Source organism: Acartia tonsa, chromosome 3 (assembly GCF_053477335.1).
Source record: "Acartia tonsa isolate MP-2025a chromosome 3, ASM5347733v1, whole genome shotgun sequence".
NCBI classification, from domain to species: domain Eukaryota; kingdom Metazoa; phylum Arthropoda; class Copepoda; order Calanoida; family Acartiidae; genus Acartia; species Acartia tonsa.
In genome coordinates this window covers 36,117,607-36,135,713 of record NC_137262.1, presented here as the reverse complement: position 1 = coordinate 36,135,713, position 18,107 = coordinate 36,117,607, and the positions used below count along the sequence as shown (strand labels likewise).

The 18,107-nt window shown below is 30.3% G+C and overlaps 1 protein-coding gene across 1 annotated transcript in view; it reads left to right on the top strand.

Moving 5' to 3' along the window:
• LOC145314860 (uncharacterized) overlaps window positions 1-9,127 on the top strand; it is a 107,046-nt gene extending 97,919 nt beyond the window's left edge. The window contains exons 17-19 of the mRNA XM_080154940.1: window positions 2,361-2,568; window positions 2,978-3,040; window positions 8,421-9,127. Coding sequence (XP_080011066.1) covers window positions 2,361-2,568; window positions 2,978-3,040; window positions 8,421-8,619 — 470 coding nt within the window. The 3' untranslated portion in view covers window positions 8,620-9,127. The remainder of the gene's footprint in view (window positions 1-2,360; window positions 2,569-2,977; window positions 3,041-8,420) is intronic.
• Window positions 9,128-18,107: the final 8,980 nt, after the last annotated feature.

The following is an 18,107-nucleotide window of genomic DNA, read 5'->3' as shown; positions in this document are numbered from 1 at the left end:
CTTTTGTACAGAGAACAAGGATATATAATTATTTTTTCTGTATTCCTTCTGGTTGTTTCTGAAAATCGAAAAACTCAGTTTTTTCTGACTCACCCTGTATATTTTTTAAAGTTTAGCTGCAATATCATTTTTTATTTCGTTAGTCTATACGGCTAGGGCAAAACGGCCTCTGTGATATTTAGATGAAGATTTTGGTGAAGATTCCAATGGGCATCCAATCTTTACAATATCTTTTTCGTCGCGCGTTTATATTTCAAACTCAACTGCACAGTACAGTTCGAACATACACAGAGGGACAGGTAAAATAGCAGCCATGCTCCTTTTCTTATAAATTCTCCCAAAAGACACAAATTTTTATTTTTTGGAAAACATTTAGCAATTCTAATCATTATTAGTTTTTGCATAACAAAACAAAGACGAAATCAAAATATTTAATTTTCAATTTCTTTCTTGGTATGAAATTACTTTCAGATTTTGAGAGATTAATTTTCCAGTTGCACGAATTTGAAGAGCTACTGTCATAATATTGGCTCACATTAACAACATCGGGGATTTAAAGGGATGTGACAATGAACGATAAATTGAATACCCCCCCCCCCTTCCAAAGTTGGAACTCTATTAGTTTATATATATACCCAAATCAAGATTTAATAAAAAAAGTGTTTAATCCTTCGAATAGCAGAATGACTTTATAAAGATTGGAGATTAGTATAATTTAGAGTCCAATGTCCTCCCCCTCCTTCAAAAATAATCAAGTATGACAATATTCTCAAGTAGAGTAGCAAAGAAATTTAAATATAAGTATCTGAAATCTAGACGGACAAACAAATGAAAACATCTCTTTAAGTCCATTTCAAAAGTAAATTTTTTTGTAGCTATAATTAAAGAAAACCAAGCAATGACTAATAAAATAAGTGTTTAAAATTATTGTTTTATCTTTTCTAACAATTTTTGTTTGGTATTTTAATTTCTAAATACTAATAAACTCGACAGGAAAAGGCCTCATATTTTCAAACCTTTGTTTTGTCTTTTCATATTTTTGATTTATTCAATTATATCAATTTAATTAATGAAGCGATGAATTTTGTCTGTTAGACATCAAAAATATTATATAACTAGAGTTGGCTCGATATAACTATCTCACTATTGGCTAGTTTTCTATAAGTACATAACTATTTATCTATTTCAATTTTCCTCCCTCACCATTACTTTCTAAAAGAAAGAAGTAAATATTTAATATTTTAAATGATTTTGAAAAGATTTCTTAAATTATATTTTTTATTTACATTACCATCACCAAAGGGTTAATATGATTAAAATTTTAGTTTTAAATTTGAACACTACGGAAGTGTCGCCACAATCGAATTCTTTTAAAACAGAGTTTTCTTAGATTTTCTATATTATGAACGTATATTTTTTGTTTATTAAATCAAGATTAAATACTTCAATGTAATTCAAATATCAACATGGAATGAAAAACTTTATTCATTCCATAAACAAATAGAAGTAAGGTCTTATCGCTTTGGTCAATGAGAGTTTAATGATGATTATTGGATCACTATGAGTTTTAAACATTTATTCCTTGGAAAACTTGAGCTCATTTATAGACATTTATTTCCTATATAGATCTGACATGGATCTTGAAGCAATAAAGCAGGCTGTTTTGTAAATGTTAAAAATTGGAAGAATCTATTAAATAAAAGTTATCGCAAATATACTTAGTAAATAAAATTCAAAGAGTTAATGCCAACCTAATGATTTAAAATTAAATTTAGATTAAAATAGAAATACTTTAATAAAACGTAAGTTAAAGCAATAATTTTAAAACAAGGATGACACACCCATGAGAGAAGCATATGAATATCTAACAATTTATAAAAATTAGGAATAAAATCTTAAATAATAATTTCCATTATGGCTTTGAAAACTACTAATATCCGCTGGATTAGAACCAGATTCAGCAATACAGAAAAATTATGTATAGCATTTTAATCTACGAATATTTTTCCCCTCGGGACTTGCAAAACTTGTTTTAATATTTTCATTTTAATATCCGCTGAAAGCTGTCTAAATACGATGCGAAAAAAAACAATACCAGAATCCCTCATTTTTCCCTATTAGTAGCCTAGAAAAAAACTATGTATCCATCAAAGCTAGATGAGTAAACGCAAAAATGAGACCCAAGATTAATGAATGCTGGCCATCTTTCTTTTATAGCAGCCGAGAACATCTACAGATATTATTTATATACTTTTATAGCTATTGCTATACTTTGAAGTCAAAAGTGCAAAAAGAATTTATCTTCTACAGATATATCTCTGTGTTTTTTAATCAATGAAAACTTATATTTTTACTTTTAGATCCTTCAGAAAACGAGATCCTGGAAGGTATCGACAGAAAGGGTAAATCCTATCCTCCCCTGGTCAACACAAACTCTCATCACCCAGCGGTTAACTCTCTCTCCCCCTTAACCTTCCAAGGGAGGTCAAGGCGCCCCACCCCTCCACCTCCTCCACCCCCTCCACACCCCTCTATACAGCGTACAACCCCTCCTACCCCTACTCATAGGTAAGTTTCTAATTATTGACCTCTACTGGGTTCAGAAGACAACCCCATGCAAAACCATGAAAAGTTACATAAAAAGAGCCTCTGGGGGCATGCAATTTTTTTTTCATTCTATGTTAAGATAAAAGTTTATAAAAAAATATTTTTTCGCCGCCAGATGGGTTTAGTTATTTTTTTTTGCAATTTATCTTGTGAGGCTGGTTGTACCCTCCCCCAAATATAAACCTTCCCAGGACCTATGAGAAAATACACAGTAAAACAGAACCATGTCGGTTCAGTGGTAAGCGAGATACTTAGTTCAGTACACACAAACAGAGAAACAAACAGAGATCATATTACTTTATAATAAGGCTTGGTCAGTTAAGGCATAGAAACTGGACAGTTAAGAATTATCAAATATTTATATTTTTAGACGAGTATCGCGACCCAATAATACACTTTCAAGGCTGATATCTCGTAGACGAGGGGCTGTCAGGTAAATATTTTTTCCTATGGATTCTAAGAGATAAGACAATAAACGATAAATACACACCCTGTCAGAATGACAGATTTACTACGGCTTTAAATAAAAATTAATTGTTGAAAAGTTTTGACTCCACTAGATTGTAATCTACCAACCGCAAATTCTTAAAGATCTTAAGTTTTATACGGACAGAAAGACAGACGGACATACATCAATCTGTTTTGTATTATAGATAATCTTTACATAGTTTATGTTTTTGCGATTAGATTTTATGCTAATGCAATTTATGCACAGAGTAGGTTTGGTGATTTTTAAAACTTTAAAAAGACTTCTCTCTTTAAATATTTTTTTATTAATTTGAAGTAGTAGGGGAGTTTTGTCTAAATAAGAAAAAGATATATGACATAACTTGCACGACTCAATTATGTTTTTAAGGTAAATTTTATTTATGATTTGTAAATTGATTTTATTATTTTCCCCTAGCCTAGCCTAACCTTCCTCTCTCTCTCTCTTCTCTCTTCTTTCTCTTTTCTCTCTCTCTCTCTCTCTCTCTCTCTCTCTCTCTCTCTCTCTCTCTCTTTTTGCACTACCCCTCTTCTCATCTGTCTTAACTTTTTGTTGTTTAAAGCAAGTAACTCTGTAATTAATTTTATCCATTAAATGAATATGAATGTTTTTAGTTTGAATAAAATGAAATAGATAAGATAGAAATTTATTAGATAAATTTAAAGTTTGAATAAAATGAAATAAAAAATTTTCACTGCTGAAATTTTATCGACTGTTATTTTAATAATGTTATTTAGTATGAAATAGTAGTTATTAATCGCATCATAATATAGATAACTTTCCGCAGATAATAAAAGTTCAAAACCAGTTTTATTAGCCCCTGGGGGACGAATAAATACATACTTTTTTTGGTCCTTGTCTCATCCCTTTATACCCCTGATGATGTAAGATTAAAAAGAATGACATAATTGTTATTCTTCCCTCTGAAAACAATGCAAAGAATGCTAAATTATTTCTGCCTTACAATTCATCTTCAGTTTTGCATATTTGTTACAATGAAAAATAATACCAAGGATCATCATATCCACTTCATTTGGCTTACAAAGTAAAAAATATTTCAATTCTAATAAAAACAACCATAAACAGTAAAAAAAGTAGATTTAACTAATTATACACAAAAATAAAGATAATAGTTATTTCTCGCATCGTATTATAAACGGCTTTCCGCGGATATAGAATGTACAGTTATAAGATTAAAACTAGTTTTTTAGCCCCGAGGTGCCGGAGGCACCGGCTAAAAAATCTGGTTTAAATCTTATGATTGTACATTTTTATATTCGTAGAAAGCTGGATACAATTCAGTGCTAGACATAGTTTTTTCGTATGGATGAGAACCGGTTCCTATCCACCGGATTCGAATGAATACGAGAAAAGTATTTATAGAAGTTTTTTATTGATCAACATAAAAAAAACTTGTAGAAATGTCAAATACAGTGTTTATCAACCTTAAACGTATTACACCTTCTTTTACCCCATTCGAAATCTTTTTAAAAAATACATTAGATTGATTACCTACTTAAAACGTTGAAACCCCTGATTCAACCTACTCTAACCCCTCCCCCAAGAAAAATCTTGGAGGTCCTTGAGAGATGTTACACATGGGAAACAAATGTATGAGATAATATTTTTATACAATATCTTGATTTCCTGATTACTTTTTCTTAGATAGTAGCTTCAAAGAAAAAAAAATTGTTTTAAGTCTATCTCTATAGGCATTATTTTTCTATGTTTCCTATTTAAAGGTTCTAAAAAATAAAGATAAAAAGATTGAGAAAAAATATGACCGATTATTATTAAAATTTTGACTATTGAAGCGCATGTTTAATGACTAATAAGATTTCAAATTATGTCAATAATATTATCAGTAAATGTTTTAATAATAAAATGTTACAAAAGAATATACAAAAATTATTCATTTGTTTATGATATTAACCCTTTTATTACTTTATTAACCCTTTGCCTGTTTTTCATTTTCTTTTAACATGTATGTTGTAAAGCTATATTTTACCCTTTTTTTCATCATAACTTACCAGTAGCTGCGCCCTATCATCTTGAGGCTCTATATTTAATATTGGCAGAATTAAGACAATGGCCGATTAGTGATAGTACACAAAATTACCACTTCTTTAGTAAATTTGTTACATATTAGTTCACTCCTGGAATTTTTTGTTTCCCAAATTATTAGACATTGTCTAAACACCTTAATTTACGTGTTGCAAAAAATCATCTCTGTATTTTTTTACCACTTGTGGATAAATGAGGGAGGTATATTCTAAAAAAATATGCGAAGTTGCGCATTTTTTTTTGTTAAATCAAAATCATTCCTTTGAAAACTATATTGTATTTATTATCAATATATTTTGGCTATGCAATGATTACTTTTGACAGAAGAAAATGAATTGCACAATAATTAGCTTCATTTAAAATACCTAAGGCTTTTTAATTTTTTTTTATTGATTAAATTTTTTTTCTTCATAATATTTATCCTTTTTTCTTACTAGCTCATACATGTCATGTAAGGAATCATTTATTTTAATGAAGAAAGGTTTACAACGGGTTAAAATACATTTGGAAAACTTCATAAACTTAGAGAACTTGATATGTTTTGGTTACGATTGTATTTTCCATTCAGGGAAGCTTCATATTCGTCATATTTATTATTAGATTGAAGTATTATAATGGTTTGGGTATTCTGCCCCTTTCTTCCCCTTTCCAACCATCTGTTTTTCATTCTAAAGAAAAATAGCAAAGCAATCGTAAATAGATTAAAAACCTGGTGTCTTAAGATGGTTTTAAGCTATTTTGGTTAAAGCAAAGAGTAAAGGAACACGGTAGATTAATATTTTAAAAAAAGAACAGTTATACATAGAGCCCTAAAAAATATTTCTGTATATTTTTTGTTAATTAAAAAAAATCAGGGTTCGGAATGCGCGCCTCAGCCGCGCATAAGCCTCAGTTTTAAACCTGCTTGTGAGCAGAAAAAGAAATTTCCGAAAGAAAGATTGTCTGCTAAAGAGCAGTTTTATACATCCAGCTGAATTTTATAGTTATAAAATGAAGATTTCACTGAGGCTTACACGCGGCTTACGAGCGGCTTCCGAACCCTGAAAAAAATTATTATTTAAGGTTCACTTTTTATAGACTTAATTTATTAGTAATTGAAAAATATTTCAAATTAATCTATACAATTAATAAGACAAATAATTGGATATATGATTAAAAGTTTTAAACCTAAAAAAAATTCACAATTTGAAAACTTATAATACATAACTACCAAAAAACTTTTTTTCTGATACTATGCTAATAATTATTTTTGCATTGTGGATTTTTTAGTTGCGTAGCCACTTCAGTACGATGAATGTAGTTTATCCGTCAACCAATAATCACATAATCCTTGACTAAACCACACAAACGCATACCGTATTGATGATTATTGTCTAATTATGTAAAATTATTGTTTATTTTATATCAAATGAAGTATGTAAATCAGTTAGGGAGTTGAATCCATTTTTATAGAAGCAGAAATATAATCTATGATTATGGTTTGGACCCTCTAAAACTGTAATCTACCCTTCCACTTTCCCCTCTCTTGGTGAAGATATCTTCAACGCCGATACGATTTTTGAAATATAAGATTCCACTTTTGTCTCTCTTGTTGAAGATATCTTCACCAAGAGAGGCAAAAGTGGAATCTTAAATTTCAAAAATCGTATCGGCGTTGAAGATATCTTCACCAAGAGAGGGGAAAGTGGAATCTTACATTTCAAAAATCGTATCGGCGTTGAAGATATCTTCACCAAGAGAAGGGAAAGTAGAATCTTATATTTCAAAAATCGTATTGGCGTTGAAGATATCTTCACCAAGAGAGGGGAAAGTGGAAAGGTAGATTACAGTTTTAGAGGGTTCAAACCATAATCATAGATTATATTTCTGCTTCTATAAAAATGGATTCAACTCCCTAACTGTAAATGATGAAGTTAGATTATCAATAATGACTATTTTTATTTAATGTCGTTATTAATTCATGAAATTATGTCAACAAAAAAGAGTTTTTAATGTTCTATGTTATTGCTGTATTACTGTCCTTGGCAATCTACATATTATTAGCTTGTTTTTGCTGCGCTACTTCTGAACAAAAATATTCCTTGTTTTTTTCCACACACAGCAATTACCAGGTAGCTGTTGCAGTAATAATGATACAGTTTACATTTTTATTCAAATATATCATTATCCTTTGACCTACCAGGGAGAGAGGGGATAGTTTACATTTTTATTCAAATATATCATTATAATTTGACCTACCAGGGAGAGAGGGGATAGTTTACGTTTTTATTCAAATATATCATTATAATTTGACCTACCAGGGAGAGAGGGGATAGTTTACATTTTTATTCAAATATATTATTATAATTTGACCTACCAGGGAGAGAGGGGATATTTTACATTTTTATTCAAATACATTATTATAATTTGACCTACCAGGGAGAGAGGGGATATTTTACATTTTTATTCAAATATATTATTATAATTTGACCTACCAGGGAGAGAGGGGATAGTTTACATTTTTATTCAAATATATTATTATATTTGACCTACCAGGGAGAGAGGGGATAGTTTACATTTTTATTCAAATATATCATTATAATTTGACCTACCAGGGAGGGAGGGGATAGTTGATTTGATTGTTCAGAATATCCATACCCACACTTTCACATTAATAATTTTAATATCGACTTTCATATCACATTTATTGTCTTATCCCTAAAAATCCCTGACATATACAAAGAATTAAATTGGTTGCATATAATCTTAGTTTACTTACTTATATACTGTTTTTATAACTTTTGTATTATACTTTCAATATTTATATTTTCATGTAAATCTATTACGTCACCAACTGCTTTAAAAAAAATAGACAGAAAGTTATGAAGTAACATTTTATAAATAAAGAACAATTTTATAATCCTTTTGGTTTATTTTCAATAAATTTTAAAAGAGAGAGAAGTACAAATAATAATTTTTAATTAACCCCTTGCTAATTCGAAGTCAGTATAACAAAGTAAAATTATAGTTTATATTCAAAATAGCGGCCGCGGCGACGAGGCAAAAAGAGGCTTAAAAAATGTGAAAAAAGACTTAAATATAAAAATGAAATAGTCCTCACAGAACCTATATGAATATTATCTAAAAAGAGAACCCACTCAGTTCAGTAGTTATTTAGATCTTAAGCTTCAAACAAAAAAAAACCTTACTACTTGCAGATTAATAAGGATTATAAATTCTAAAAATAAATCATGAATATTAAATAATTATATTTTATATTTAGGCGAAGAAGACCTGTAAACAACAACAACACCAACCGCCAGAGTAAAATCCTGCGGCCGCGCAACCCCGCCCCTCCGCCAATACCCGCAGCCGCGCAGTCTATAGACCGCAGCAGTGCGGGTGCGGTCAGATATGTATCTTTCTTCAGCGGCGTGACCGGAGGTCAAACTTGGGGATATAGTTATAATTTGGGCAGATAAACTAGTATTTTATTCACAGAATTTTTAAAAAAAAATTATTTTTAGTGACTTGGAAAAATAACATATATCAGACAACAAAAAAACAGTAAAGATTGAAATATTTAAAAAATAAAGATTACACAAAAAGAAACATTCTTTCCTTATCTTTTTCCCATTTTTTCCAAACACTTACATATGATTTTAAGTCTTTTCCTTCTGTACAAATATATGCAAAAAAAACTTTCACTATGTGATTTTCTTTAAAGCTTTAATAAACACAATTTTATTTCTCTAAGAAGGGCAATTATTCAAAATTAGAGCATACTATTGACTTGAATATTATTTAAAACCCACAAACATTGTTATCATAAATATACTGTTTTTGTACAAAACTATTTCTTATCTAGTAAAAGAAGGCATTTAATTATGTATTTGTGTATGTATGTCTATGAAAGAATGATTTGCTGAATGTATGATTTGATTGTCAAATATATTATTAGAATTGTTATCAATAAACATTATTACAAAATTATGTTATTGTTTTACCGTCTGCACGACCTGTCAGCTACATTTATGAGGAATGTTATTTTATCGACTGCTATTTAAGATAGAGGGATATTATTTTTTGTGAATATTTGCTATATCGATGCGCATCAAGTTTATAATTTGCCTAAATTAATTAAATTTTGGCTCTAGAAGCAAAAAGTATAAAGACGACATGACAATGGATATAGGATATACGTGGATATATTGATAGAGTAAAATAATCTTCAATGTAGCTTGCTGATATGGACTTTATTTATTGGTCAAGTCGTTCATACAGTAGGAGAGGAGGTAATAGGGGTGAAGGTAATGGATGGGTAGTATCATTATACAATTTAGCCAGTTGCGAGCATCACTATATCAGAATACATGAAAATCTAATACAAAATCAAAGTAATAATAAATCGTTTAAGCTGATCCAACTACACCAAAATTAAATAAAATTCTAAGGTACTTATGAATGATTCCTAACGTGTACAGCTTAATTCTTCCGGCAGTGAGTAGGATCTTAAAGGGCATACCGACAGATAATTTTACTTTTCTGTTCTTATTAATTTTTATTAGTATCGCTACTTATGTGAAATGTGAATAAGTTTCCTTGTTCTCTAATCAAACACAATAATGTTTGATTGTGTATTTAAATATTCACACAAATGTCTGCTTACATAGTTTTGTCTCTTAAAATGTTGGTAATATATCCCTAGACTCTCTATAGAAGCAACAGTAGCCCACTTTATATTCTTTTTTAGTGGTAAATCTACTCTATTGCTCACGATAACTTTTTTATAGAGATTTATTCATTTTTAAAGAGAGAACTAATTTTTTTTTGGTTATTACTTTAGATAATTAGCAAATAAAAATAAAACATTTTGTCTGTCCATATGTCCGTGATTATTTGCAAGAATTAATTGTGAGAATTAATCATCATTAAAAAAAAAAGAAATTCTTTCCCATGAAAATCTCCTCTTTTACCTTTTTTATACAACTGTCTTTTCAGTTTGTCTATATGTATGCAAACACTATTTATTTCTGCGCTGCACTACATATAGTTGCTGACGTCCTTGTTAATTAATGACAAATCATATTTGTGATAGTTAAATTGTTAGGTTGGGTTGGGTTAAATAAGATGAATTTCCCAACAGGGTTAGAGGACTTAGAGGGATTTTTACAGCTGAGCAAAATAAAACTTTTAAAGAGGGGAAAAATGTAAGAAAATGGTGGTGGAGGCGGGGGGGGGGGGACATATGGTCCAATGTACAATAAGAGGAATGTTACCTGAATGTTTACAATAGAAGGGATTGGTTAATATTATTATTATACAGGGACAATAATTGTAAATATATTTCACTAGTTCCTAGTTTAGATACCATTGTTGGGTAATGGGTATGTTAAATAGGAGCTTTGCACCTAGACTCTTGGGAGTTTATAGATAAGGTATTAGTTAGTCAATTAAGATTTTTCAAACCAATTAGAACTTCAAGAATTAGTTACGGAACTTTAAGATTCCTAGTTTAGACATAGATGTTATGTCTGGTTAATTTGATGGGTGGTAGGATAAAATAGGTTCTCTTCGAAAAAGCTTCATACTTACAGTAAAACATTATAGGGGGGAAAGGTCAAATAACTATATGTCGCGACCCCGTGGACCCAGTGTCTACTTTTGATTTGGTCTTTGAATATAAGCCAATAGTATCGTAAATACCAATACAGCCGCAAAAAGAGAACAGAAAGCAATTTGCTAGCAGACGAAAGAGGTCCCAAAAACTTGGCGCCAGGTAGTTGTCTGTGTTATACATCTATACATATTTTCATTTATTTTCATTATATAAGAGCAGAAACCTATTTCTAAACAAAAACTACCATAGTTAATTAAAGAAAAATATTTTTTATCTTCATTAATCTATCCTTGAATCCCTGTGGACGTCCTGTCCAGCGATAGCCTGATATCTAGTTGCCGAATGTGTACGCAGTTTCCTGAGTGTTTCCTCATCCTAGCTCAATATTTACTACTAGCTAAAAAAGCTTCAAACTTCAAAAAAAAAAAATCAAAATTTAAAAAATTCAAATTTATAATGTATATTGTATAAATCGTTTACACATTCAAATTTTGATTTTTTTAAGGGAAGTTTGAAGATTTGTAGCTAGTAGTAAATATTGAGCGAGGATGAGGAAACACCCAGGAAACTGCGTACACATTCGGCAACTAGATATCAGGCTATCTGTCCAGCTTTTCAATTTCATTTGTTGCCACTTTATTGCTTTTAGTTGCGTAGCTGAATATTAATAGGGGACAAACTTTCAAGCATTTTTTTAGGACAGGTTACAAAAATAGATTTATTGACAGTCATATTTGTTGGTGATAATATCATGCAATTCTAGATAGCTAAATATGATTATACTTAAGGCTATTTTATTTACTATATATTAAGAAAATAAAAAAAATAAAATGTAAAATGTTTTGTCAAATAAATAAAAACGCCTTACAGTTCTATTTTGAAATAATGGACAGCAACTGAAGTCTTCCTTTGTCCCTAACCGCGGCCGCTTTACATCTTGAATATTAGATGAATTATTTTTTATGATTTAATTCCTTTATAAACTTAACCTTTTTATTTTTAAGTTAGTCAGCCGCAACCAGTCATTATAAAAAAAGTAAGTCCCAGCGCACTGTTTTTTAGGGTTTTGATTTTCAAACTTGTAGAAAAAACTCCATGTAAATAAATATTTATCTTTTCTGTAGTCATGACTGTCAAATTAAAATTGTCCTATAGATGACTGTTAAGTACACTTTTTGACCCTTCCGACTATTCATACGCAAGGATCTAAAGGGATAAGACAATAACCGATAAATTGATGTACAACCGCAATGACAAAACACAAATTACTTCTCTGTATATTTCTCTGTATATTTAAATTAGTGGTTGAAACAATTAAACACTTAACTTAATTAATCAACCAATCAAAATTTACTAAAATCTCTAACGTTGTTTACCAAAGAGTAAGAAAACGTTACTATAAAACTTTGGGGACACATGAAGCTTTTTATATCATATGAAAGATAACATAATACGTCAACTAAAATATCTTTTGGCTTGCCATTGGTCATTTGTATTGAATCATGTAATTATTTTATAGACACTAAAAGATCTTCCAATTACATGGTCATCGTAAATATCATCAAACTTTATTTTAAGATTAGCATGCCAAATTTTTGTCAATCATGATCAATTTTATTAAAGTTAAAAAGTCGACATAAACCCTCAAACTTTTATATTGATAGAATTCCAATATTATTACAAAGGCCTAATCAAAAAAAGTTATGTTGCGCCTTATTATTTTTGTTAAGAAAGTTGCGTGATTTTTCAATGTTAAAATATTTTCAGACATATAGTTTAAAACAGCCAAAGAGAGTTGTAAGTTAAAACAAGTCCCCCCCCCCCCCCCCCCTTGAAATTCAGGGAGGCTTTACCAATCAAAGATTGATTTTTTGACTTTTGGGTATATACATTTTTCCACTGGTTAGATACCATAGAGAAGTGTACCAATCCCCTGACAGTACAAATTCCCCCTTGTTGCCTGTATTACACCATCTGCACTTCCCTTGATTTTTGTTTATGGAGGCGCCTAAATTTTTTTAGGGGTGCTTCGCGCACAAAACCCTATTAGTGACACTTTGTAGAATTCTTTCTTTTTAATTCAAATTATAAAAGTTTGCCAATGATTGCATAAATTTTGTAATCTGTAAAACAGACATATATAGTATATATATATACTTCCCAATGCCTTCAATCATGGAGTAGCTTCAATCCAAATGGTATGTATGACCGCACGTCAAGAATAAAGATATTATCATAATATTTGTTTATAATTCGTTACAAGCCTTAAATGTATAAATATTAAGCGCACACAAAATTAGTGACATATACCACGTAATCCGAGAATGTACGCTAAAGTAAAAGACAATTAACCATTGAAATACTGCTTTTATAAGTTGAATTTATATTTGGGTGTAAAATCGCCTAGTATTAAACAAATTAGTAAAGTATAAAACTCTCCAAAATTAATGTAAAACTCACAAAAAAAAATGTATGAATATAAAAGGGGCGTGAACTTTCCTGTCATCCAAAATTTGGCAATCCCACAAATATTTGCACATCCAGGCAAAACAACAAATAATGCGATCCTAGCGTCCGCTAGTTGTCAAGGAGGTGTGTGTTTAAGTCTTGATTTTCCTGAAATGGGTTTTCATAAAGTTATTGATTGATTTAAACGCAGACAACAGAAAGAAAGAAAGGGAGGTGAGGTTTTTCTTTCTTTTTGTTGTCTGTATTTAAATCAATCAATAACTTTATGAAATTCCATCTCTGATATCCCCGCTCTTCTTAAGAGGCTAGGGACAAAATAACTTGTGGTTACATGATATACATGAGTAGTGTAGACACTGCTTTATTATCAGCCATCTACATTTATTCTATGCTAGCAGCTGTAAGTTGCTGAATATATCTTTAGGATTTGTAAAAACTCCCAATATCTGCAAACTTATATTATTTCATATGTATGTTTCAGCATTTTTACTGGTTTAAATATTTTTTTGAAGATTTTGGCTCTATAGCGAAGCTTTTCTATGATTAGGGTAGGTCGGTCCATTCGCAACGGTTAGCTTTTTAGTGGTATTTAGTCTTTTATTTAATTTAGACATATCGATTTCAAACTATGCAGGATAATTCCTATAACAGTTAGGTATGATTTAGAAATCGTGGCAGTTCTACAATTGTTACCTGAAAGTCCGTACGTTTATTCTAAACATGTTTATTAACAATAATTTTTATATATATTTATTATAGTTATACTATCTTTCGGTACAAAAAAAAAAAAACAGACAGGATTGTGTAACGAAAGATCTCACTAAAATTATTTTTGAAATTTTCGTAACATTGTAGTAAGCATATCCTTATTGATGTGCATAAAATCCTTTATCTTGTCTAGGAAGTATAAAGATGAATTTATCAAATAAATATTAAATATGGCGTTTATTTTTTTTCTTTTTTGGGGGGCAAATCTACTCTCCATTAAGAACTGATAATATATTATCAATAATGATATAATAGAGTGTTTTTATTTTATGAGAACTTCCTTGAAAACAATTTTACCCCACTTGTAGTTATCTATCAGAATTTAATGATTCATAGCTTATTTCCTTCGGTTTTTAGGTGTCAACATGGGTTTAGTGCATTCTTTTTATTCTCGAATCTTCTATCCTTTTCAAGAATGGCAGGGAGGAGTAGTGGCCAGTAGTCCCTCTCTGGTTGAGATATGGCTTTCAAACTTTATTTTTTAGTACATATGCTTGCCCAATGATATCTGTATTGATTTTTTTCTCTGGATTTCATTTTTGAAGCGTTTTACAGCCATACTAGCAAAACCTTTTCTTACTGATCTGGAGAAAACTCAGGTTGGGGTGCCATGACGTTTGCGTTAGTCACAACATAATTAAAAGATTTTTAAGAAAAAGAAAATAAGCTATTAATCATTTAACTTCTGATAAAAGTGTGGGGTAAAATTGCCTTCAAAAAAGTTCTCATAAAAAACATACTGTAATAATATCAATGTTAAATATACTTTAGATTATCATGTGATGAAATATTTTTTTCATTTGCATTTCGAAGGTCGTCTTCAAGATGATAAATATGCTAAATAATAAATTTACAATGCATAGGTCTGAAGAAATAAACAATGGATGTTAAATTAATGTTAATACCAAATAATTATGAACAATATTACCTTTTCTTTAGATAGAAATTATTGGTTGAAAATTTTTGACAAATATAGTTAGACCTAACTAATCAAGACTCAATACAAGACCTCAATGTTTTGTATGTTTATCAAACTTTAGTTACAAGTGTATTTTAATTTTGCATGGTTGTCAAAAGCTTTTGGACAAATCGAGTTCACTATCTAAACCATTATAGACATTTTGTCTGTTGAGGGATTAATTCGTGAAATACAAAATTAACCCATCTTTAGTTGTGTTTAAATAAATGCACCTAAAGTCATTAATGTTTAAAGTTAATGGTCTAAGTGGCTTGATTATTAAATTAATTAGGATGTAAATATCCATGTGTGTAAAATTTATTTCAATGAATTAATCAATCTTTTAGAATTTTACATATTACATTTTTTATTTAGCTTAAAAATTTATTATGTTCTATAATGTTTAGCTTATGTGAACTTATGTTAAATATCTAACTTATATTGTTAACCAATGTTTAGAATTATTAAATGTGTTAATTAACGGAGTTATTGGTGTTTTTTCAAAACTACACAAAGTCCAATATTTGAACTTAAAGCTTAATTGTGTATCAAAATGGATTCCTTTAGGATCTCTACCACGAATCTATAATCTGCATCTACTCTTTCTAAACCCCTAACGGTCGGGCCTTTTTTCAAAGGGAGGGGGGGTCAATGAACGCCCCCCCCCCCCCGCCTATTATCTCGCCTTCTATTGGAGCTAGAGGGCTAAAAAATGTGTGCATTTACCCTGTTTCATAATGAATTTCCGACTTTAATAAGTCCAAGTCATTTTACGCTTCCTTCAACCTTTTATTAAACAACCTTTGTTTTCAGGTCCATTATTACCCTAAATTTAAGGGTTCTTAGACTGTTATGTTACAATAAAGTTTTTATCTATGAAATGATATTTTCTAGAGAGAAAAAAATTGTTAAAACCAGCCATCTCATAAGTTTATTGATACTCTGCTATATTCAAAACTAACTCAGCGAGTTAGCAGCATTTGAAGCGCTAGTACCCAAAGTAAGTCAGAACCTGCTAAATTCTTGTACATTCCCTTTAATCCAGTACCCAAAGTCTTAAAAATTGAAGATAAAAACCATTGTACCCTCCCATACTCCCTCGGTTGGGGTGCTAGATCGATGCCTACATTTTTAAGTTTTCATGATTTTCTCAAGATAGACGGCTGAAATTTACAGGGATTGAATACTCTCATTAAGATTTGCTTATTGGTTGAGGTGCTAGATCGATTCCTAGATTTTCACGTAATAAATCTTACAAGGTTTCATGTTTTTTAGTTTAAATTTTTTTTATGAAACTGATCTATACTGTTTGAGCTTAGCAAATTATGGATGTTGTCATCCTTGTTTTTCTATTACTAATTGAGGAAGGTGGGATGGGTTCTTCCCATAACACCTTCAGAGTCCCTAGAGACTTTTAGGGGAGTAGCTGCTAATATAAATTAATAAGATAAATAATAATAATATTACAATTAAATTCTAGTTTTATAAATACAGCATCATATTGCACCAAATTTGTTGAGTAAGGAAAAGTTGGCACACTCCGTCAAAATTCCTGCTTAACGATGAACCCCCCGAACCCCCATTGGTTATAATTCAAATTGAAAATAAGATATGGGGGGAAAGGGTTATGTCAGGTTTATGTCCACTGGTATAGGCTCTTCAGGGTTAGACGTAAAAGACCTCCCACCCCCTGATTATATAATAAATTGAAAATAAGTTAATGTAGGGAGGGTTGTGACAGTTTAAATTAGGTTATATTTAGGTCCGATGGTATAGGCCCTTCAGGGTTAGACGGAAGAGATCCCCCTCCCCATATATTTTCAATTAATTTTAAAACTGAAAAGTGGAAGGGGGTATCTACTCATCAGCAGAAACTTTTTTGGTGAAGCATCTATAAATCATTAGAAACTAAATGTATCATTTCTAAGTTGATATTTATGCAAGTTAGCAGTGTGTATTAGTGAGGAGCGGAGATCGGACTTTAAATTTAACTAGTCCCAAAAACTTTAGGGACTTGATTTAATCTAAATTGATTGTCAACCAATAATTTCAATTTATATTATTGGTAATATTGTTTCTCATTGTAGGGGGTGTAGCCCATCCCAACTTCACCGGATTTGAGATTTTCAGTTACACTTCTTCAAGTACTTTTGAATATCAAATGCTATGTTATATTTATTAATTTTATCTGTGGATCTCCGTTTTTATGGATGGTGTCAACCTTGTTTACAATAATATCAACATTTTAAAATCAATAGTGCTGCTTAAAAAGTTTTGTACTTTTCTTTTTGCCTTAAATTGCGATATAATATAATTATTATCATTTAGCAGTAACTACTTTGTTATATTAACGGGGCTACTATATAATTTCTGATGTCCGTACTTTTTTACATCCGTCTCTCCAAAAGACACAAAGTAGGGGAAATGTTATTTTCTCTGCTAATATTTGATATAGAGGGCTAAAACTTCTTCTAAACATTCCCATCAGCAAAATTAGTTCTATCAAACTTCCTGGTTTTATTAGGTTTTTCGCTGTTTTTATATTTTTACATTTCCTCTCAAACCTATTTTTTGACCGATTTTCAAAATTTTTGTATATAAGGATTTCAAATTTAAATTTTAAAAATGTTTAGAATATTTATAATATTATAATAATAGTTCTAGTTGTTATAAAGCTTGTTTAATTGTAGATAACGTTGCATGTAGCTTTATTAAAATTTTAAATTGCTTATGAATTTTTTTTAGATGATCCATCTGATTTAATAACATCCATGAAACAGTGTAAAGTGTCCAATAAAAATGATATCATACAATACTAATAACCAATGATAGGTAACTATACATTGTAATTGACCAATTGTAAATTTTATACTGGGCTAGCATTGGTCATTTTTATTGTATGACGTAATTTTTAATTGGACACTAAACGCTTTTTCATTCTAGATGATAATTTGGTTTTTTTTTCGTTTTGTAGACATCTTTTTAAAACTGTTCTTTAAAAGTCTACTTACAATGCAATGCAATGACTTAAAATCTTGTTTTTTTTAGAAATTGTCAATTTTACTGACTGTTGTTTAAGGGAACTATGCAAGTGAATCTAAGCACCTTCCAGCAGCAAACCCGGTTAATTTTATTGGTGAATATACTAGGTTTAT